General features: G+C 42.2%; 1 protein-coding gene across 2 annotated transcripts in view; it reads right to left on the reverse strand.

Moving 5' to 3' along the window:
- CFAP58 (cilia and flagella associated protein 58) overlaps positions 1-24829 on the reverse strand; it is a 96588-nt gene that overhangs the window by 22830 nt on the left and 48929 nt on the right. For both annotated transcript variants that reach the window (XM_089780223.1, XM_089780222.1), the window contains exons 12-15: positions 21380-21520; positions 20786-21009; positions 17721-17832; positions 15565-15669 (exon numbers count right to left, since the gene is read on the reverse strand). In XM_089780223.1, coding sequence (XP_089636349.1) covers positions 15565-15669; positions 17721-17832; positions 20786-21009; positions 21380-21520 — 582 coding nt within the window. The remainder of the gene's footprint in view (positions 1-15564; positions 15670-17720; positions 17833-20785; positions 21010-21379; positions 21521-24829) is intronic.

The following is a 24829-nucleotide window of genomic DNA, read 5'->3' on the forward strand; positions in this document are numbered from 1 at the left end:
AGAACCATTTTGTTTATGGTGCCATGGAGTAGTACAGCCTCAGTCCTCACTGTGAGATGTTAAATAGGTGGCTAGAATCTGGTTTGAAATAAAACTATACATCATCATAGTCATTTTCCCTTGATAAACAAGGTACTTTTTTAGGTATAATACAGTAGTTCTTGGCTCAGGTTGTCTATGATTAGGAGTTTTATGAAGCATACGAGAAATTAGCATACGGTAACCTTCACGATTTTTGTAACAATAGATGAAATTTGCCTCTAGCACTTCAAGCTATGTGCAATATGAACTTTCTCAATAAACACTTTCAAAAGCTCTTGCTCTTTCTCCTTGTCAGTTTTAAAGATGTCAAACACCTTTGCAACTGGCAGCTCTCTAGACTAGCCTGCATATATACCATCAAGTAGACCCTCCTTTAACAGTCTTGGGCAAGATTTTCACAAACTAAAACTAAACCAGGCTCGAAACATAACACTGAAGTCTCTTCACAACGTGGCATTGTTGGCCGGATGTGCTGCAGGGAGCGCCTTATTAAATGGTGCCACCAAACTGAAGGGAAGGTTGGAATGCTTTCCCTGCCTTTGCTGGAATTTGCACCATTCAAGACAGTGCTAAATTATCCCTGCCTGAGATGATTTATCCCTCTGGCTCATAAAAAATGTTTCTGAAGAGCAAATCTGTTTCCCTAGGAGTGGAGCAGATTGTACCAAAATGACTAGCATTTTCAAAACAACTTAATGAGAGGAAAAATACCTTGGAGCCTCTTATAAGGTCTTCAACCGCCACCCTTTCTCCCAATGACACAAGTTGAACACTACATTATCACTGTCTTTCAGGAGCAAAGTATAAACATTTCCAGCAAAAGTGCAATTGCTTCCCGTACATTTCCAGGTGGTGTTACCTACTTCTCTGGGCATGGGTGAGACAGCTCTTTTGTTCAAATGGAAAACATATATGAGAGATTCTCTCAGCTCCTCTACCTGAGAGTTCAGAGGCCTAGGACACAAGATTTATAATAGGCTAAGGGAGAGAGGCAATTATATAGGATCCTCTTACTAAAATATTGACAGTCTTTCTCTGGTTGCTAGTGAGATGGGGTGTGCTATGTCTACACTGCGGGTTTTTTTGCGGAAGAGGGTATGAAAATGGTGCGCTCATTTGCATATCTTCTACTGATTCTTTTTGTGGAAGAGGTTTTGCTGCTAAAAAGACCCCGGTAGATGGGGCCATTTGTCAGAAAAAAACTCTTTTTCACAAGATCCTGTAAAACTCAGTTTTTGAGGAATAAGGGATCTTGCGAAAAAGGGTTTTTTTCTGACATATGTTCCCGTCTCCCTGGGGCTTTTTAGTGGCAAAACCTCTTCCGCAAAAAGAATCAGAAGAAGATATGCAAATGAGTGTTCCATTTGCATATCCTCTTCCTCACAAAAAATGCAGTGTAGACATAGCCTTGATTGTCAGCAAGTATCAAGCTGTGTAGCTCTGCTGATGTCAATGTTTGCTCTTGTAACAAAAAAATGAAGGGTTAATTATCATTTGTTCTTTTCTATATGGTCCCAAGGGTAAAAAAATGAGATTTGGTGAGCTGTTTGAAGTGGAAGATTAGAGTGGAAAGGCATGGACTTATTTAAATGCTCTAGCGGACTTCAAGGTCCTCACACCCTGAAGGAGTTTTGGTTGAACAGAGTTCTAAACAAACTTCTGTTTCATCTTCTCCAAGAGATTTGTTTCAGAGGGTACGTCTACACTTGCTCCCTAGTTTGAGCTAGAGATGCAAATGTAGGCGACCGAAATTGCTAATGAAGCGGGGATTTAAATATCCTGCGCTTCGTTAGCATAATCTCGCCCGCGCGCTATTCCGCTCGCTAGCTGATTCGAACCAGGAAGTGCGTTCCGGTTCGAACTAACATTACTCCTCATTTTTTGAATAATAATTAGGCTTTTGGCGCTGTCTACACAGCAGGAAGTCAAAGGGAAAAGACTCTTCCTTTGACTTCCCTTTCGCTCATAAAATGAGGGTTACAGAAGTCAGAGTAAGAAGTCCTCCAGTGAGCCATTATTTCAAAATACTGGCTTGCAGTAAAGATGTCCTCTTTGTTATTTCAGAATAACATCAGTTATTCCAAAATAATGCTGCTGTGTAGAAAGAGCCTGAATGAAGAGCTGTCCCCTGCAAATCTGTGGAACCCACTGAGGCTACATCTAGACTACATCCCTTTTTCGGTAAAGGGATGTAAATTAGGCACGTCGATATTGCAAATGAAGCTGGGATTTGAATTTCCCGTGCTTCATTTGCATAATGGCGGACGCCGCTTTTTTTCTAAATGGGGCTTTTTCTAAAAAACCCGGCAGTTTAGACAGGGCATTTTTGACAGAAATGCCCCGTTTCGAAAGATCCGGTACTCCTCATTTTCAAAACGGGGTATTTCTGTTGAAAATGCCCCATCTAAACTGCTGGGGGGGGGTTAGAAAAAGCCCTGTTTCGAAAAAAGCAGCAGCCGCCATTATGCAAATGAAGTGCGGGAAATTCAATTCCCAGCTTCATTTGCAATATCGACATGCCTAATTTACATCCCTTTACCGAAAAAGGGATGTAGTCTAGACACAGCCTTAAAGGCCACAACACATCCAAGGCATACACAGGGAAATTACAGCCTCCCCTTCAGTATCTTTAACTTGAACTAAAATCCAATGTGCACTAACAGCTCTGAGCTTTCCTAGAGTGCTTATAAAGAATACAGAGGAATAATGCTGAAGAAAGGCAAAGCAATGTGGCCCTTATTATCAAGCAGAAGCAACTGCTGTGCCCACAGTATGGGCCTGGGTATGTTATGTTTTGAAACTCTGAACTCCAGTGTGCCCTATTTTAAAAGCATCAGGCCATAACAGATTTTATTAACAGTGATACCTACCTCCCCCTCAAAATGATCTAGCTGTTGTTGCATATTTTGCCATCTATGTTCCCCCAACACTGACACTTTTCAAATTTTTCTGGGTATGAAACAGAGACATTTTTTAAAAACCCCACTTTGCCTGTCACTGTGGTATGTCATTTTTTAAATGACACACACAATAATCATCCATCACTGAAGGCGTTGTCATGGATTTCACATGTCCTGCCACTCGGCAGTGTTGAATACATTTGCCCTGTGGGCAAAACGCCTGCCAAATGGTACCTGAGTAATGGGGATTTTCAGCCAGCTTTGGGGTGGCTGCTATAACGTGGGCTTGTGAATGAGCTGCTATACTGCTCCTGCACTCCTCCAGGATTTTAATTTCTTTAGCAGGGTCTGGATGGCTAATAGTCTATACTGCATTGCTAATACCACAGCAAACTTTGTGCATAGCAATGTATTTATTCAGCAGAACAAGTAATTTACCTTTCCTTAACGAGATAACTATTTGATTAATATACTTCACCCTGGGGTGCACAGCAGATTTATTTCCTTCCCAGATATATGCTGGAACCCAGGAATGAGGAGTAAACATTCTTTATTCAGTTCATTTGTTACTTACCGGACTGAATCCTGAAGTCTCCATTCATACTTTATTCGTGAAAAATTCCAACAGAAGCCAACTACAGTTTTGCTTGAGTCACAGCTGCAGAGGTTGACCTAATACATGTAGGGCTCGTCTACACTGGCCCCTTTTCCAGAAGGGGCATGGTAATTTTTGAGATCGTAATAGGGAAATCCGCGGGGGATTTTTGACAGAAATGCCCCGTTTCGAAAGATCCGGTACTCCTCATTTTCAAAACGGGGAATTTCTGTTGAAAATGCCCCGTCTAAACTGCTGGGGGGGGGGGGTTTAGAAAAAGCCCTGTTTCAAAAAAAAGCAGCAGCCGCCATTATGCAAATGAAGTGCGGGAAATTCAATTCCCAGCTTCATTTGCAATATTGACATGCCTAATTTACATCCCTTTACTTTGAAGTAGGAATAAGATCCTCCGGAAAAGGGCGCTTTTTCCGGAGGATCGGGGCCAGTGTAGATGCTCTTTTCCGGCTTTTCTAAAAGCCGGAAAAAAGCGGCGGACATTTTTATTTAAATGCCGCGGGGGATATTTAAATCCCCCGCGGATTTCCCTATTACGATCTCAAAAATTACCATGCCCCTTCCGGAAAAGGGGCCAGTGTAGACGTAGCCGTAGTGTCTGCAGTTTATTAGCACTGCGGATTAATCCTGGGGATTCACAGGTTCAGATTAGGTGCAAGGTACCACCAAGAGGAATTTGGTAGTCTCTGTGACTTCTGTTCTGCTACATTTGGGGCATTGATCTCATCCTCCTAACCTGTTCTCTGCCTTTTGTATCCTGTCTGTCATGTAGATGGGAATTCTCTGAGATGGGGGCTGTCTTTGATATTTACCTACATAGCACTATACTGAGGCTCTGAGCCTTAACTGGGATCTGTGGGTGCTACCAGAACACAAGTAATTAATAATGCTGGTCTGCATTGTAGGTACTTATATGGGCCCCACCACCATGGTATCTGGTGCATTCCACCTTTAACATATTCATCGTTTCCATATCACTATGAGGCAAGAAAGTGATATTAACCCTATTTTAGAGATGAGGGAAATGAGGCACAAATGGGCTTACTTGCCCATGAGGGAGCAAAGAATCCCAGGTTTCCCAAGTTCCAGACTAATGTCCTGACCATGCACAAGGAACTCCAAGACAGGCTAGAGCTGTGTGCCAGGGGCGTAAGGACTATCTCTACATTGCATTCTGAGACAGTAATTCCTCATTTAACACTATAGATGTGTTTCTGAAAATGTTTGTGCTAAGTGAAGATGTACGATGCGGGGTCAATTTTCCCATTAAAAATCATGGAAAACATGGGGGTTGCATTTCAGGTGGTGGTGGCAAAGTCAATTTTTTGTTGGTGCTGGGTCATCAACATCAACATTAGATATCTAGAAACACAAGATCTCTAGCAACACAAGTCACTGTGGTTTGTTAAAACACAAAGATAAACACGTGAGTGAGCAGAGGAGCGCTGTGAGCACATGTATTCATCCGCTCATGCATATTACCGCTGTTTTCACCAACTGATACCGCCGCACGAAGTAGTCTGCCTCTTGATTATTTTCGTGTTATTTCAGGGACGGTCGTGTTATTTGAAAAAGTCCCCTAAAAATAAAATCGTGCTATTGCGAAATGTGTTAAGCGGACACTTGTTAAATGAGTAATTACTGTATAGCTATTGCTCTCAATCACTCCCCTGCATATTAAAGTTCGCTCATTAGGAGTATGCGCATTGAAACCCTGGATGTCAAGGATGGCTTGGGTGTAATTAAATCAATCCTGCATGATGCAGGAGGATGGAATCGCATGACCCGCTAGAGGTCCCTTTCAACTCAATAAATTGAGTTGAAATTCCCCTAAAATCATGTAAAACAGATTAAGTATGTATGTAGGTTTCCTCTCTACAAAACCAAATGAATTTCTGCTCCAACAGCAATTTTGTCCTTATAAATAGTATTTTTATACCTGAAATATTTCTGGTTAAGATACCATCAGAGTAGCTAAAAATGGCAAGGACTTCCCTGAATTGTTATTGGGATCCATTTTCTTCTAATTTCTCAAATAAATTCGCATCTTGCTGCTGTCCAAAAACATTTATCACAGGAAATCAGGGTTTTCTAGACAGGAGGGAGTGTAATGCAATTGCACAAAGATTCAATAAGAATTAAACTGTTACACTGAAAAAATTCTCCATCAAAAATGTTTTTCCAATCTGCTGTGTCTTCCATTTCCCAGTGCCAGACATTATCACAATTTGTTTGTATTGGAAAACAATTTCCCCCATGTTAAACACAGCTGATTATCTTCACCTGATGCAGTTAAACCCATCGCTACCATTCCTGCCTGGCTTTTAAAAGTGCAATTTAAATAGACATCCCCTAAACAACAACCAAAAAAACCCCCTGTTTTTCTGCTGAAGATTTTCTTCTCAACTGTTTGACTGCTGTAGACAAGGTAGGAGGGGTGAGGAGTGGGGAGGGCAGAAAATAATATAAATGTCAACATGTTTTTAAAGGCAGTTTATCATGCAGCATGTTTCCAGAGCGTGTAACTATTCTAATTCTAGATGGATTAAGATTAGAAAGGCTAAAATAAACTAATGTACCTTGAGATATGTTCTGAATGCATATTAGTAAAATTTGCATTATGAAATTCACCCCTGTGCAGAGAGCAAGTACGAAGCCTTTACAGTCTAGTTTAACCATCTGTGTTATAGGGAATTTAAGAGGTGCATACATGCTCTCTTTCTGTATGGTGAACTTTGCCCTCCAGGCCTAAGAAATGTGCCTATTAATGACATCACAGCTCTCTTGTTTATAAAAGGAGTTAAGCCTACAGCAAATTCAGACACTGATCCAGCAATCTGTTCAGTGTGGGATGGATCCCTGTACCCACACATTTCATAAGCAGCACCTATAGTTGTGTAAGGACACAGAATAAAAGATTAATAGAAAAGAGGATGTGTCGGTGGCAATAAAAGACATTAAAGAAACGCTAACTGTTGAGAAATTTAATCCAACCATGCAAAGAATCTGAATCAAACCCTTTAACATAACACAAGATACCGCAACACAAAACATTTCCACCTACAGGCACCAGAAAGGTGCTTGAACAAAGGCCAAGTTCAGCTACCAGTGTGCCAAGCCTCAAAAAAGGAAAATAAAAAGAATGTCACAAGAAGGAAAGAAACTGAAAAAATGCTCCTGAAGGATAAATCAATATCTGAAGTACCTACATATTTCAATGTATATACTGCGCCGGAGACCTCTATTCAAGCCAGATCCAAGGCACGAGGTGAAATTAATTTGACCACAATAGCTTGGCAGGCTGCTGTGCATCAAAACGTACAGTTCAGTAATAGACATTTGCCGCTGGTCTTGCGCTAGAAGTGCACTAGAGCCGGAGTTTATGGGAAGTTATTCTTCCTTTTAAGAAAGAAAGGTGCTCTCTTTTGAGTCCAAGTGTAGATTACTAGCACTATGCTAAAGCAATTCTGAATGTGTATTTCAGGAAGCTGGCTGAAGAATGGTGGGAAGAGGGGGAATTTCTTTGCTGCTACTAGCTCCCAATTGCAAAACCAAAAGACAAACCACGGGTCTGAGGCTCTACTGTATTACTCCCGTATAATGCCTCTGATAGCTGCACAACTGGCTCCGAGTTGCAATCATGCAGTTGAGAATCAAGCCCTATGTGCCCATTCTTTTTCCTGGCTCCTCATGGTGCCCTAAGGACAGCTCCAGTGCTCTGCTTTTTCCAAACAGGGGAGAGGGGAGTATTTTTCTGCTTGTTTTTCATATTAGAAACATTTGGTCAATCCTAAGGCCTTGTGTACATTTAAAGTTTTGCCAGCATAGCTATGTCAGATAGAGGAATGCTTTTTTTTCCCAAAGTAGCTCCACTGTCAGAAGCCAGAGTGTAGATGCTGTTACACTGGCAAAAAAAGTCCTTTTGCCAGCATAGTTTATACTCTGACAAAAGGAATGTGTCAGGGATGCATTTGTCAATCTAAACTTCACTAGTAGGAGTTATTGGTGCAGCTATTGCAGTAGAGCTATACTGGCAAACCTGTTAAGGGTTGACAAGGCCTAAGGGAATGTCTACACTGCGAAGGAAGGTGTGATTGTAGCATGGCTAGGCATACCTCACTTTGATCTAGCTAGCACAGACAACAATAGCCGTGAAGATTGCGGTGGCACAGACTTCAGTGTGGAGCAGCAATCCCAATACCCAGCAAGCTTTTAGCCAGTGCTGGTGCTCATACTGCTACGTTTGCACTAATATTTCTTCCCACACTAGGTAAATTAAGGCTTGTATAGGTATGCCCACCTGTGATTCAATTACACTTACATTTACAATGTAGACATACCCCCAGACGCAATATACATCCTTTCCTTTATTGGGGATGCAATATAGATTGAAATTCAACTTCCAGTTGTGATGTTACTGTCTGGTTCTCCAGATCAAAGGGTGTCAAAGCCCACCAGGAAACAGAGGTAGTCTAGGACCTGATACAGAAACATCTACACTAAACTATCCCTCCTTTTTATTTTTGGGTGGAAAAAAAATCTCCTTAAAGGGGTATCATAAAATAGCTGTAAAAGGTAAGGATGATTTTTCAAGTGGAAGGGGGTTGCAGTTACACTGATCCACAGCTGGAATAATACAGTAAAGCATCAGGCACATTGTTTGTCTTTTGGCTTTACAACTCGGAGCTAGTCGCAGCAAAGAAATTCTCCCTCATCCCGCTGCTATACACATAGCAGCCAATGCCCTGAAAGACACATTCAGAATTGCCTTAGCATGGTGCTAGTGATCTACACTTGGACTCGAAAGAGAACACCTTTCTTTCTTAGAAAGAAGAATAGCTTCCCATGGACTCTGGCTCTGGAACACTTCTAGCCCAAGACCAACAGCAAAGATCTAGTTACTGCTCTGTACATTTGGATGCATAGCACCCTGCTAAGCTACCATGGTCAAGTTAATTTCATCTTCCACCTTGGATCTGACTTGAATAGAGGTTTCCAATGCCATATATAGATTGAAATATGTAGGTACAGGTTGAGCCTCTGTACCCTTGGGACCTAACCAATGCCAAACCAGAGAATTTGCTGAACTGCGGGAGTTCAGTATTGTCTAGCAGCATTACAAACACTTCCACTGCTTATTGGGCTCTACAAATACATTTAGGGGTAAATTGGAGCTAAATAACAGCACAGAACACTGAGAGCCAAGGCTGGTGGCTGTAAACAAACATTATGGGACTACGGGAAACTTGGCCACACCCATGATAAGTGGACATCCGGCTCACTAAAATCATTCTGGACCATGTATGTTGCCACACCAGGGAATGCTGGACTAGAGAGGTTCAACCTGTACTTAAGATATTGACTCATCCTTCAGGAGCATTTTTTAGGTTCTTTCCTACTTGTGACATCCTTTTTATTTCCCTTTCTTTGGGCTTGGCACATTGGTAGCTGAACTGGGCCTGTAAGTTTCACTGAGTGCAAAACACTGGTCCAAACTACACAAGATTCTCTGCAAGCAAGGAGAATGAAAGATGGTGATCTGCAAGTGACACATGGTAGAGTATGCCAGAGAAAAAGGTATAACATGATTCAGCTGCTAGAAGATAAAGCTAGATAAAGTCAGCCTGGAAAGAAGGCATAATGGTTAACAGTCAAGGTAACTAACCACTGGAACAATATAACTTGGATCATACTGGCTTCCCCGTCACTGGCAATTTTACAATCAAGACAGGCTGTTTTTATAAAATATCTGCCCTGGGAATTATTTTGGGAGAGAACACTTTGATCCATTTTGTACAGAAGGTCAGAGGAGATCTTAGAGGTTCCTTCTGGCTTTAGAATCTATGAATGTAAGAAGCCAATTTATTGTTGGTTAAAAGAGATTGTTGAGGATTCCATACTGAATAATTTCCTGTAGGGAATTACAGGTATTTATCTAAACAGATTATCCTTTGTCAAAAATCTAAAACTACCCTCCATACAACATGTAAATTCACAAATGGCATTGTTTCCGACAAATCTCCAAATAAGGAAGTCACTGACAGCCAACCGAAGCATGAATACACCAGTTCTGAGAACACAAAGTAAACCTCAGTCACTGTCAATGTGCACATAGTCACAAAGTGAAGCTGAACCAGACCTTAAGAAAACCAAAATGAAGACAGACCCTATAATGATAGAACAGGTGTTCACTAGCAAGCCCTTCTAATGATCTCCTTTTTCTGAGTGACTGACAACTTTCAGGTCATGTTAAAAATTGTGCAATATATATCAAGTACTCCCTCAGCATGAAGGGAACTAGAAGAAGCAGGCTTCATGACAGGCTGATGGGAGAAAAGGGTTTTGAGGGGACTAGACTCGCATGAAGCATGCTGAGAAAAATGTCAAGGATTTTTTAAATAAGTAAATAAGGATAATTTTACAATAAATAGCCAGGCAGACAATTTTATATCATACATAGAATGGAATGCTAAAGATCCTAGATGTTTTTACTCAGTCTTTACTCAGGCACAAGTACCCGTCTTTATAAAAGAGAATAAGAAGAATTTGGGGAAATACCGACCAGTCAGCCTCATCTCACTGCCTGGAAAAATCATGGAGGAAGTCCTCAAGGAATGCATTTTAAAGCACTTGGATGAGAGGAAGGTGATCAGGAAAAATCAACATGGATTCACCAATGGCAAGTTATGTTGCACCAACTTGATTGCCTTCTATGATGAGATAACTGGTTCTGTGGATATGTGGAAAGCAGTGGATGTGATATGCCTTGATGGTCTCCCACAGTATTCTTGCCAGCAAAAGTTGAAGAGGTATGACTTGAATTAATGGACTATAATGTGGACAGAAAGCTGGCTAGATCACCAGGCTCAACAGGTAGTGATCAAAAGCTCGATGTCTAGTTGGCAACTGGTATCAAGTGGAGTGCTACAGGGATCGGTCCTGGTACCAGTTTTGTTCAGCATCTTCATTAATGGTCAGGGTGATGGGATGGATTGCACCCTCAGCAAGTTTGCAAATGACACAAAGCTGGGGGCAGAGGTAGACACCCTGGAGAGTAGGGATAGGGACCATAGTGACCTAAACAAGTTGGAGGATTGGGCCAAAAGAAATCTGATGAGGTTCAACAAGGCCAAATACAGAGACCCATGCAGGGGACCAACAAGCTAAGCAGCAGTTCTGCAGAAAAGAACCTGGGGATTACAGTGGCCGAGAAGCTGGATATGAGTCAACAATGTGCCCCTGTTGACAAAAAGGCTAATGACATATTGAGCTGCATTAGTAGGAGCATTGCCAGCAGACCGAGGGAAGTGATTATTCCCCTCTACTTGGCACAGGTGAGGCCACATCTGGAATATTGCATCCAGTTTGGGGGGTCCCACTACAGAAAGGATGTGGACAAACTGGAAGAAGTCCAGTGGAGGGCAATGGAAATTATTAGGGGGCATGACTGATGAGGCGAGGCTAAGGGAACTAGGATTATTTAGTCTGCAGAAGAGAAGAATGAAGGGGGATTTGATAGCTGCCTTCAACTGTCTGAAGGGGGGTGCCAAAGAGGATGGAGCTAGGCTGTTCTCAGTGGTGGCAGATGACAGAACAAGGAGCAATGGTTGCGGTGGGGGAGGTCTAGGTTGGATATTAGGAAAAACTATTTCCCTAGGAGGGTGGGGAAGCACTGGGATGGGTTACCTAGGCAAATGGTGGAATCTCCATCCCTAGAGGTTTCCAAGGCCCACCTTGACAAAGCGCTGGCTGGGATGACTGAGTTGGGATTGGTCCTGCTTTGAGCAGGGGGTTGGACTAGATGACCCCCTGAGGTCTCTTCCAACCCTAATCTTCTATGATTTTATGAAAACTTACACTGACTTCACTGAGAGTCCTGCCTGTGTAAAAACTAGAGTATGGCTATGTCTATACTGTGAGCTGAGGGGGGTGATTCCCCTGCATTATCACTCATTAAGCTAGTGTGGATAGAAACAGCAGTGTTACTGAGGTTGCATGGTGGTAGCAGCAGCAGAGGCATGGTGCTAAGCAGATAGCCACCAGTTTCAGCTGGCTTCGTACTCAGCATAGCTCCACTGTTGCTACTCACGATTCTGTGGCTACACGGCTAATTATACTCATGTGAACATGCGGAGAGCTAGCATTAGTACATGTACATAGGCAGCAGACTGACACCTCTAGCTCACAGTGTAGATATCGCTTAGCATTACAACTAAAACACACATAGTACAATATAGTTCCAAAACATTATGTTCTATGGATCAGTATGAGCAGTAATTTCAACACACCTTTGAGGAATGGGTTTTTTAGACTCCTACTCAGATAGAACAGGAATGAGCACAGTGTAAGGATCCAAAATTAAATGAGACAGAACTACTGTCCAGGTAACAGAGAGAATACACAACATCTATTTCCAGTACTTATATGGCTCCCATTACTATAATGTCTGAGCGCTTCACAATCTTTAATATATTTATCCACACAATATCCCCATAATGTATGCTATAATCGCCTGGGGAAACTGAGGTACAGAGCAGCTAAATTACTTGCCCAAGATCACAAAGAAAGTCTGTAGCAGTGGGGAAGGGGACTGAACCCTAGTTTCCCAGCTTCCAGAATGCTGTCCATCCTTTCTAAATGCAATAATGACTTCAATGGAGCTATGCCAGTTCATAGCAGCTGAGGTTTTGGGCTAATATGATGCAGTCCAAACCAGCAAGGTGTGGGAGTCCATGGTGCTCCCAGTTTTGCATATCCTAATTCCCTGCTCCTGGTCTTCAATTGTTGCTGACCATAAATGACCTTATGTTATATATGCCTTCTTACGCTTATGACAGATCTTTCGAGAAGACTGACAACCGAGACATAACCTGAGCCTTCCTACTGTAATAAACTCAGAGGCCTGTAGTAAAATAAATCAGACTTAGCCAGCCAGACATAAAATCAAATTAAAGCATGAGTTCACTTTGAAGCGACAGAACTAGATTTTAAACAAATAAAGCAGCACATCATTCACTTTTAATGGGACATTTTCCAAAAGCCACCCAACAAGGTAATTTGGTTACTTTGTGCATTTACTACACATCACTGTTCATTATGCAATTAAGCTCCGGACATGTGAAGAACTCAACCCATACACACAAAACGGGCAAACACTTTTTGAATCGTTATTTATGATTCACACCTCGGAGCACCTCTCCTGCAATAAGAAGATTGTGTAGCTAGAAAAAAGCACCTTTTGCCCTGAAGGATCTAAAGCATTTTATATACTCCAGTAAATATGCTCATGAAGACTTTCACTCCCCACTGAAATCTTTGAGGTGATATGCAGCAGCATTTTTCACAGAGCACAGGAATACTATAAATGGTAGTTTAAGGCACAATGGAAGAATAACATGTCATGTTGGAACTGCAAGAGGAATGTAGGTGAATAGAAAATACTGAGTCAAATTTGGAAGCTGGCTAAACCTCAGATAACAGATCTCATTCATGGTGAAAGTGGCATGGGATGTTGAAGTGGTCTGAACCTTGAGTTTGCATTTGATTTTAAGACAATGTTCTTCATCAGCACAGCAGCCCTAACTTGAGCACTGAGTCATAGGGAGAAATACTGATTACTGAATTGCCAATGTTTTTTCCAGAAACACTTATGTTTTCTTTAAAGATCTACCATCCAAGACCTCATGCAGCTTCTCCCTGCCTGGCATATGAGATCTGATGAATAACAGCCCAAGGTGAGGTGGCTGCAGGTTATGTATAAGACGAAAAGTAGAAAGGAGTTAATAATTTAACACACACAGAGGCATTTTTCAATTTGTCACTTAAAGTGCAATTCTCTGAAAAATGGCTCAAAAATGGCAATAGGATGCTTCATATTTATTACCTCTCAATGGTTGATTTATAGAGTAAATCTATTCATATGACAACTTAAAAAGTTAAAAGGGTGTTTATTAGTAGTCGGGAATCTGAGAGGCAAGCGGATTTCTTCCTGGCTCACATATCACCTGCAAGAAAGAGTCTGCATTTGAACCACAGTTAATTTTTGTGTTGATGATGTGTCAGCCAGAATGCAATGTAGCACACCCTCTCAGAGTGGCATTGTTTCTGCAGCTCTAACAGGAGTAAAAAGTAATGAAAACATATTTTGGATGCTAAAGTAAATGGCTATGATCAAATATGTATCAGGAGAAAATCTCATGAGTAAGTAGGTAGCTTTCTAAATGGAGCTAGATTCTGCAGCTCTTAATCAAGAATATTCCCATTTAATCTGTCCACTTGAGCCTAAAAGATGGTCCCTACTCAGTGCTTTGGGATGATTTTTAAAATATTATTCACACACAAAAAGACAGGAGTAAGAATGATATAGGTAGCCTTTATCTTTCTTGTGCAAGTGTTAAGGTTCTGCTGTGAGAAGGTGGCAAACTTTGCATGGAACTCAGAGTAGAGGGTGCAACTATTTCCAAAAAAAGGGATGTTTCCAGCTACCAACTTCTTACACTATGCTCAATGCTCAGTCCACAAAACTCCCTGCATGCCAGGTGTAATTCCATGTGTGCGCGCATATGGGTTGATTTAAGCACATTCAAAGAACCTAGAAATCAAAACATATTCACAAAACTCAGTATGTTCAACACACTGCAAGTATTTAAAAACCAGCATGGTTCTTTGAACCAGCATCACAGCTCCACCAATCTACTACTGTCTCCAGTTCATAGCATTCCAGAGATTAATAGCAAAACATCAAAACGTCAAGAATTCTCACTTTCCCTCTGGACCCAGAAATGCCCTGAACTGCATGCAACAAAAGACCTATAAAAATTCACCTCTTTTTGGAAGTGGTGAGTCTGCCCATAGTGTTTACAGCTTTAGAATAAAGGGACCCATTTATTTCTGTGTTATCACCTTCCAACCACAGTCGCATAAAAGAAAAGATTCTGTTGGTGACAGGAATCAACAAAAGCTTCATTTCTTCCTACAATGGCAGAGCAGTTCCTGGGAGACCAGGGCAATTTGGAACAATAACTGAAGGTGGAAAAATGTCAAATATATTTAAACACAATTTATTTAGATTGGTAGGACCTTATGGGACAGGTGTGTTCTGTACTCTGGCTGCATACATTGGCTGAAGAGCAAATTCAACAAGCTAGCCCCAGGGGAGACAGGAAAAAGGATCCACATTAACAGTTTAGTTGCTGCTTGTCTCCTAAAGTCCTTAACCTTAGCTAGGGTCTAGTCCTTCTCTTTATGCCCAATAAGAGTGCTCTGTTTGTGACAGTCCATGAACACTGGTAGAGTACCTCCCTCATGCAGCTCCATCCGAAAAATACAACAGTCTCTCTTCTTCTCGATCCCTTTAGTTGGGGGCTGGAGGATATGTTGGCCCCACCTCACTAGACAGAGGAACTTGGGGTTTTCCTGCCCCTAGTCAATTAAGTCAGAGGGAGATTTTCCCCATTTCTTCCTATTGAAAGGGGATTTGCCCCACGTTCCTCTCTAGCACCATATCAGTCTTTGTGTATAGTTCAACGGTGGTGTGGTAATTTAGCAAGGAGCTATGCAATTGGGATGATGAATGCATGTAAATACACAGATCAGCTAGCTAGTAAACATCAGCTAGCTTGTCAGGCATTTCTTAGTCCTTCTGATCATGCCCGTTATTACCAGAACAATGAAGAAAATACCTGTTGGATTTCATCTTTATTTAGTTTGGGTTTTGGTGACCAAATAAAATAAATCAAATCTCTTGTTTTATTTTGCAGAGTTATCCAGAGATCAGTGACTTGGGGTATAAAAATCAACTAATGAGGTGATATCAGTTCTCTATGTGTGAGTGAGTGCTGCCATCTACCACTAGCTACGGGAAATGCAGGCGAACAAGCAAACCACCATTCAGAGGAAAATAAGGCATCCTAATAACAATATTGGAGCTTACCTAAAGCAGGCTGCATATGCTGGGTACAAAAATTATGCTATACTAAGACACTGTACTGTACAGAGATGATGCTACGGTACCTGCAGCAGCAATTCTTTCTCAACCACTTCTTCTGTCTTACTGATGAGCCGTTTCTGCAGAGTATGTATCTTCTGTATCAATTCATAGGTACTCGGGTCACTGGCCTATTCAAGGAGAACATTATTTTTTAAAATAGAGCTGTACAGCTTGTACCTAGCAGTCTATGCCTCTTGCTTACAATTGAAAAGCAGACTGTATGTCTTTACTGTGTACCAAAGGAGACTGAATGAAATCCGTCTAAGTTCCTCTTTTACCCTAGTAGCAACATGGCTTGGTTGAAAAAGAGCATACATACAAGCAATCCTTCTGTCGGTAAGGCCCTCCGCATGGGAGATCTGCCATGGTAAACCAATGGTTATGACTATCAAGCTGGAGAGTCCCTTTCAAAACTAACATTGTGATGGGACAGCCCATCAGCCTAATCTCAAACCTGCCAGGCTGGGATATCTGCACATGCAGCTTGTCTTGGGGCTGGAGGGGAAGAAGGAGGAAGAAATTAGTCCTTCATTTTTTAGCAGAAGCCATGACTGACTCACATGGAGCAGCACAGGCTCTCAGAACCCATGCTGATGTAGGCACATAAGACTCGGGCAATGAGGAGCTTCTGAAGGAGCTGGATCCTGCCACCTTGTCTTTCTGAGAGTGGCAGAGGAGATCCTGGAGGACCCTCCCCCTACATAAATATTTTGAGTCTGCACAAAGTGTCCCTAGCCTCTGTTTGCTGGAAGCTGAGAGTGGATGACAGGAGAGGGATCACTTGATGATTGCTTGTTCTGTTCATTCCCTCTGGGACCCTTGGCTTTGGCCACTACTGGAAGACAGGATCCTGAGCGAGATGGACCTTTGGTCTGACTCTGTACGGCCGTTCTTATGTTCAGTTTTGTAAGAAATAATAGAGGCAGTTCAGGCCCCGAGAACAGTCTAGTTCAGTCCTTATCTCTTCATAGGCTACTGGCAATGAGGGTGCTCATACATACTAACTATCCTGGCATCTTTTGTCATGGGGATGTTTGTTCATTAGCAATTGAACTGGGACCACTTCAAAATCATTTCATATCGTTTTTAGTGCTCTGGTTCCAAACCAATGACCCAGAATTGAAAGGCTTCATCTCCCATTATCAGTCCCCTGATACCTCCAGTCTCCCACCACCCGATTTTTTGAATGGCCTGATTTCCCATTTTTAACTGGAGCTGCTACAGACTGTGCTTAGATCTCTGCAGCACACTTCAGCATCCTGTACTTTATCTCCCCTCCCTGGGAAAAGGTCAGCATGCTCTGCAGCTTTAAACTCAGCATGGAAAGACCACAAATTAACTATCATATTAGTCGGCACAGCCAAAATCTTCAGCTGCACTTCTTCAGGGGCTAGCATGTTATCACTCATTTAGCAAGACAGCTAAACAACCCTTGGCATCAGATCAGACACCATGTGCATGCACAAGAGATCTCAGCTGGTTCTGAGTTAATGTGAGAAATACCCAATGGTGTCAACTGATGATCATATATTTGGTTTGTGCTTAATAGGTTGAGGTTTTTTGGCTTCATTCGGCACGGTTGGATACTGTGAAAATTTAAATTCACTGCTTACATAACAATTTACATCATGTTCACCACAATGGATTGCATTGGAAACTGACCATTATTTATTTGGCTGCCTGTTCTTTCCTCATTGACTACTTACCTCTTCGACTGCAGATCCACTCACTCCCTGTTCCATGTGTTTCATTCACTATTTTCATCCTAACCCATCTGATTTTCATCGTGCACAGCTTTCCATACTTAGTGCAGGGACTGTCACACCTTAGCTGGACCTTTCCTCTCTTCTTTGAACAATATCTCCCTCTCCCTCCCTCTCTCTGTTAATCCCCGCTAATGAGTCATTTCCCTTTAAATTTCAGCTCAACCCTCCCCCCCCCCCCAGCTCTTTAGCAAAGCCTTTTGCGGTTTGGTTATACATTAAGAAATAGCACTGATTGCATTGTGTGAAGAAGTCATTCAGCAGTTAACCACCATTGGGACTATGGAAATTTCACTCTGCCTGCCCCTCTAAATGCCCATTGGCATCACATCAAACAAAATATGATTTGCGCTCTGCTATTGATTTGGAAAGATGGCCATTTCGGTGCTTGTGCAAGTGTTACACTAAAATATTACCTCCAATTTTCTCCATCTGTGAACATTCATGGGGTTCTCTAGCTCCTCCTCTAGTGCTCGGCATCGAGTTCGTTCCTTCAGTAGCTCCTTCTGCATGTGATAAACTTCTTGCCTTAAGGCCAGGACAGGAAAAAGAACCCAACAACTATGAGCTTTCACAAAGAAATGAAACATCAGCATTAGCATTAACTCTTCATTGTTTAACACACAATATCATTAGCAATGGAAGACACTCGTGGTCACCCAATTATCTTTGCCATCCGGTCGCATGGTTGTACCCCACAATATTCTATTGCTTCACCTAATCTCAATGACTCAAGAGAGGGCGTTGCACCCCTTCCCACTAATTCTCAGTTGAATAGATCTCATTGCATGGAATTTCATAAATTCAAGGCTAGAAAGAATTGTTAGATCCTCCAGTCTAATCTCCTGCTTAACTCAGGCCATAGAATTTTACACAGCTACCTCGACACTGAACCTAATAACTTGATTCTGACCACGGCGTTTCATCCCACAGAGATCACACGTGGTCCACAGTACTCACTAACGGCCACACGTCACACAGTTTTGGGGAATGAGATGTAAGAGCGAGCATCTCAGTCCAGATAAGAAAACAGATAACTATGATCCAGCTAGTGATGACTACACTGCAGGAAACCCACATTTGGTTCTTAGCCATAGTCTCTCACTACAGGTCCTGAAAGGGCTCAGAACAAACTAGCATAGTTACAAACACATCCAGTAAAATAAACACATCCCCAGTATTCCCACAACACAGGACTCTGTATGTTTACAGGGTAGCTGTCAGCAAGCCAGGTGGTTGGTCATCCCAGTTCCAAATTGCCTGTGGGTAGATATCAAGTCATTTGCTACTAGTTTCAAACGGCCTTCTAGGCCACAGCTTGGGAGCTGGAGTGAAGGGTAAATGTTTGGTGGGCTGTCACAGTAGACATGTTTTTGTCGCCTATCCTCTGCTATGCACTAGTAAAGACTCCTTGCCTTAAATATCTTCAGATAATTTCTCCTCGGAACAAAGGCACAATTGTAGCCTTTAAACTGTGACTTTCACATCACAAAACAGTTTAATACACATCAGGCCAGATTTACTGGCGCTGGCATGGGGAGGTGTAAAAGACAGTTACTTACTCATATTGGAAAGGACATGTGCAATCACTCCAAGAATAATTTGCCCTTCCCCATTCTGATCTCGCCCCCAAGCTCCAGAACTCATTCACCACCAAGCCCTGGGAACCTTGGTTAATCAAGGCTGTTGTGGGCACACACTGAATCGGTGCGTTCTCCAGCAGTCTGCCTCTACCATGTCCTTGGTCAGAACCATGGGTGTTGTGGGCCCTACAATTCCCCACCACCCAGCAAAAGGGAGGCAACGGCTGCTTTGCCACCTCATGCCCCCAAAAGATTTCTACCTCTAAAGCTGACAAAATCCTCCGCTGACTTTTGCTGGCTATTTGGAAGATCTTGATATTGTGGGGTCTTGAGTGTAGTTTGGATGGAGTGGAGGGAAAGGGGAAAAAGGCAAGTCCTTTTGGCTAGTCAAGAGAGCTTATGACGGAACCAGGTTTAATCTACTTAGTTGTACAAGTGAAGAAAGGACTCCTCCATCTGGCAGTTTTAGTAATGGTTTGGGAGTTCATTAATGTGTAGGCTTGCTGCTGTAGTTAGCAAGAATTGATCTAGCCATGATGGCAGGCATCACACTATACTTCAATACATTCCTTGCATTTCAATACAGGAATAGGCTTCCAGTCCAATGCATCTGAACAGGAGGCTCAAACCCTACACTGAAGGTGAGCCACAGTTATTAAAATTCTTTGCCTATTTCTCAAAAATGGGTGTAACAACTCTGCACTCACTGAGCAAGCATCTCATCTGGGGTAAATTAGGGTAGCCCCACAGAAATCAATGGAACTAGGCCTTCTTTTCTCAGCAGAGAATCTCTCCCAAAACAGATGTAGCAAAATTAGTGTGAATGAGGGTGGTACCACACCCTCCATCTCCATGCTCTGGGACACAGACCAGGGCTACACTAGGGGAGAAAGGTGACTTAAGATATGCAACTCCAGCTGCATGAATAGCACAGCTGCACTCAATGTACCTTAGGTCGAATTTCTGTGGCATCCCCATTGCAGAAGGTTGACAGAACAAATTCTCCCATCAACTTCCCTGACTCCTCTTGACCCAATGGAATCCCGGAATTGCTGGAGGGGATGCAATCAATGGTCGATTTATTGGGTCCTTACTAGGCCTGCTAAATTGATCCCCGGGAGATCGATCTCTGCAGCATCGATCTCCTGGTAAGTGGAGACAAGGCCATAGATACCTGCTAAAAACACAGTTCTGTTTCTTTAGAACTCCCCCAGTGATTGTATAGCAAATGACAAAGTTTTCCCCACAAGAAAAAATATGCCTCAAATATAATAAAGTTTGAAAAAAAGGAAAACATTAAGTCAAAGCAGGAGAAGATAAATCAGGCTGCAGCTATAAAACTGTGCTTTTAAAGAAACACAACCTTCAATGAAAATTTAACTAAATCTTTCTCCCTGATCAAACTCACATATAAATCTAGCAGGATGGAACGCTGGAAACATATGGGAGTTTGTTATAAATATGTCAAATGTCCCCCTTCCTCTATGGATTGCCTAATAAAAAGCAGTTCCACTAATGTGGGCCCTGTGCACCACTAAGTAGCTCACTGGACTGTGAATATCTTTTTTCCTGTTGCCTGTCAAGCTGGTAATGTCACCAGTAATTCATAAGTCGGAGGTGAATTTTGGATGTGACTTCTTTTGGGTCCAGGCATTTCTATTTATTTTTTTTATTTTTATTTTTGCTTCTTTCTCCCTGTATTTTCTAATTACTGCTTAACTGATTTATGAATTTAAACTAGTTAGTGTCTGAAGTCAGATAAAGCAAGCCCCTTCTTCAGAGTAACTTGTTCACCACTACAAACCTTTATCGTGTGTGAAAACAAGCTCTCTCATGTGTCTCAAATGCAATGTCATGGCTGCAGCCGCTAGTGAAATGTGTTCATTTTGCTTTTCTACCTGAGCTCCTCCACATTAGCCACGCTTTTGCACAGTATTCCCTTCTCCCGCCGAAGTTTTTTGATCTCCAGCTTGAGGAGTCGGATGTCTTCCATTCTCTGCCGGTACTGGGTCTCCCCCTTGTGTAGGATGGACTGCTGGATTTTGATCTTTTCATAAAGCAGTGCTAACTCATCATTACGCCGAACTAGCTGTGACCCCAGGATGTCTCTCTCGCTGATAACCTAGGGATGCAGAACAAAGTAAGCTATACAGCTACAAAGTTGTCAGTTGCAATATATGAGAGCTTGTGTCTTCCTCGGCTGAGAACAGTTCAATCAAAATGTTATTTCGTTATCGGTGAATGAAAGCTTGTTAAGGGCCTGTATCATCCCCAATGCGGGGGTCAGACCTTGGGTGATGTAAACTGAAGTCATTTAGTTGACATCAATACTGCAACAGGTTGATTTCAATAGAGAACCACTATCCGTTTATCCCAGCTGAAGATCTGGTCCTTAAAAGCAGATGGGAGGAAGAAATGGAACAAAGGCCTGTTTCTGTGGGTTGGAACAGCAATCAAGAAGGAAAAGCTCCTTCCTGATTAGACTTTCTTACCTGGTCTAATTCCTTCTTCTGCCTCATCCTCTCGGCATCAGCCTCAGCAATAATTTTCAGGAGTTTTCTCTCTTCTGATTCCTGTTTTTCAATAAAGTGCTTGGTCTCCAGGGCTTGTTGTTTCATCTTAAGCAGCTCAGCCTGACAGAAGCAAAGAATATAGGTAAACTGTGCTTAGTAACAACTTCCCACTGCATAACCCTGGGAATTTAGGATTAGAGTTTAGAAAGAGCCTTGTACTTTCATTTAGGTTTTTGTGTTGTGCACGTGTTGCTGGTTCTCAAGAGCAAATAAGAAATATAAGCGAACACAGAAAGAGCCATAAGGAAACAGTGTAAACAACATGTCAGATGGTTTTGTATCGAATGTTATACTCTGGAGAAATTTGGAAGGATTTCTCTGTATTTATGGTAATACGTTGATCTGTATTTCAGGAACACTTCATATAAAGCAAATAAAGGGAAAATACTGGGGATGGCAGGGGTCATCAACACAGCAGACCTGGATTCAAAGCCAGTTTGAATCCAGCAGACCTGGATTCAAAGCAAGTCAATAAGGGTATGTCTACACTTGCTCCTTATCTGGAGATAGGAATGCAAATGTAGTGTACCGAAATTGCTAATGAATCACGGGATTTAAATATGCCGCGCTTAATTAGCATAATCGCATCCGGGTGCCATTTTGAAATCGCATTATTGTGAAATAAAACGCCCCGTGTAGCAGCGTTATTTTGAGAGAAAATCCTTCTCTCAAAATAACTGTTCCTCCATAAAATGAGGAGAAAAAGTTATTTCGAGAGAAGAGTTTTCTCTCGAAATAATGCTGCTACATGGGGCGTTTTATTTTGCAATGACATAATTTCAAAATGGCGCCCAGACGCAATTATGCTAATTAAGCACGGGATATTTAAATTTTGGTACACTACATTTGCATCCCTATCTCCAGATAGGGAGCAAGTGTAGACGTACCCTAAGAGTTCGAGGATCTCAAGTGCCTAAAACAGGTGAATCCATCTTGCAAAACTTGGTACAATTCAGAAGAGTTATAAGCATTAGCTAAAAAGACGGCCAGGACTGGAATAACAAGGGTTGCTTTAGGTAAGATTTAAGGCTCATGGGCAAAAATGTGTCTCAGCCAGGCATGGAATTACAAAAGGTGCTGAAAGTCAAAATTAAGGTGCTTTAGCAGATTTGGGAAAGAGGCAGAAATGGCTGGAAACGTGGGATCGCCACTCATCAGGCGTGATATTGTAAAACTGTGTGGAGGCAGCTTGCAAACCATCTACCTGTGCTACAAATGGGACTTGACCAACCTCTATATCTCATTGTCACAAGTACTAACATGCAACACATTTATCCAGAGAAAGAGTAAGAAGGTCTTGCTCGATTACTAAAGAGGTGGCTAAAACTGTTAGACAATTAGCCATAGTCAAAATGGTCCTCTCTTAATGAGGTCTGTTTATACAGATTCAAAAGCTTTTAAGGTTGGACACAAATAAAGGAAAGGCTTTAGCTAGGATCTGATTCCAAGGTGCCTCTGGAGAATGAGCATCACACAAAAGAGAGGGAATCAGAATGTGAGGAAGAGTGTGCCTGAAACAGCAATAAGTTAAGATGACAGAAACTACAATTCTGTCATCATAATAAAATATCTTGTCCCACTCTTGTTTTCTTTAATAAAACTTTTATTTTCCCATAATCTGCGACATTCATATCTCTCAAACTCGGTGTTGGATACTGATCGGAATCCATCAGCAGAACCCAATTGTCAGCCACTGTACATTAAAATGCAATCAACAGCGTGTAAAAGCTGCCTACAAATGTAAAATTACTCATGCATTTGGAAATGCTATCTGTTATTTTTAATATATCAAATTCAGTATTCTCCTTACGTCACAGAAAATACAAGTTGTGAACCAGGTGCAGCATTATATGCTGGCAGCAAACACTGACATAAACAACTCGCAACTGGAATGCATTAAGTGCATATAAAGCCAGGCTAGCAGGTACCACTGCTAGTCACTCCATGGTCCTAGCAGTTTCAACAGCTACGGAATTGGGGTCTTATATGCAGAAGGTAAGTGAAACAAGACTAGGTTATGCACTGAGTTACATTATATGCAGAGAAAGGGTAGATCCTCAACTGGTGTAAATCAGTGTGGCTCCTCTGACACAAGATGAGGATACGGCCCAAGGTGCTATTAGAAACAGGAGAACCCATTTTTAAAAAAAAAGAGAGAGAAAGAGAGAGAGAGAGAGAGAGGGTATGTCTACACTACCCTCCTAATTCGAACTAGGGGGGTAATGTAGGCATACCGCACTTGCAAATGAAGCCCGGGATTTGAATTTCCCAGGCTTCATTTGCATAAGCCGGGCGCCGCCATTTTTAAATCCCGGCTAGTTCGAACCCCGTGCTGCATGTAGCCTCATTCCACGAGGAGTACAGCTAGTTTGGATTAGAAGCCTAATCCGAACTAGCTACTCCGTGCCGCGTGTAGCCGCGCGGCACGGGGTTCGAACTAGCCGGGATTTAAAAATGGCGGCGCCTGGCTTATGCAAATGAAGCCCAGGAAATTCAAATCCCGGGCTTCATTTGCAAGTGCGGTATGCCTACATTACCCCGCTAGTTCGAACTAGCGGGGTAGTGTAGACATACCCAGAGAGAATGCCTTTGAATGTTTGCCAACATCTAAAACCCAAGTCAAGGCAGAGTGTTATTTAAATTCTGAATTGTTCAGGAAAGAGGGCCTTTTAACCTTTAATCTCCAGCCAGGGCTGTAACCAGGAATGCTGCAACATCACAAGAAAGCTGTTCCCAGGGGCATTCTGCCTAGGGTTGGAACCACGAATGCCAGAAATCTGAGTCATGGCATTTGTGTGCAATCTCCAACTTAACTTTTCAGGGTCAAGATTCTGATAGGTATCGATATACATAAGAACATAAGAATGGCCGTACTGGGTCAGACCAAAGGTCCATCTAGCCCAGTAGCCTGTCTGCCAACAGTGACCAGCACCAGGTGCCCCAGAGGGGGTGGACTGAAGACAATGATCAAGCGATTTGTCTCGTGCCATCCATCTCCAGCCTCTGACAAACACAGGCCAGGGATACCATTTCTATCCCCTGGCTAATAGCCTTTTATGGACCTAACCTCCATGAAATTATCTAGCTTCTCTTTAAACTCTGTTACAGTCCTAGCCTTCAGAGCCTCCTCTGGCAAGGAGTTCCACAGGTTGACTATGCGCTGTGTGAAGAAGAACTTTCTTTTATTAGTTTTAAACCTGCTACCCATTAATTTCATTTGGTGTCCTCTAGTTCTTCTATTATGGGAACTAATAAATAACTTTTCTTTATTCACCCTCTCCACACCACTCATGATTTTATATTCCTCTATCATATCCCCCCTCAGTCTCCTCTTTTCTAAACTGAAAAGTCCCAGTCGCTTTAGCCTCT

Source organism: Pelodiscus sinensis, chromosome 8 (genome assembly GCF_052426305.1).
Source record: "Pelodiscus sinensis isolate ZL-2025 chromosome 8, ASM5242630v1, whole genome shotgun sequence".
NCBI lineage: Eukaryota > Metazoa > Chordata > Testudines > Trionychidae > Pelodiscus > Pelodiscus sinensis.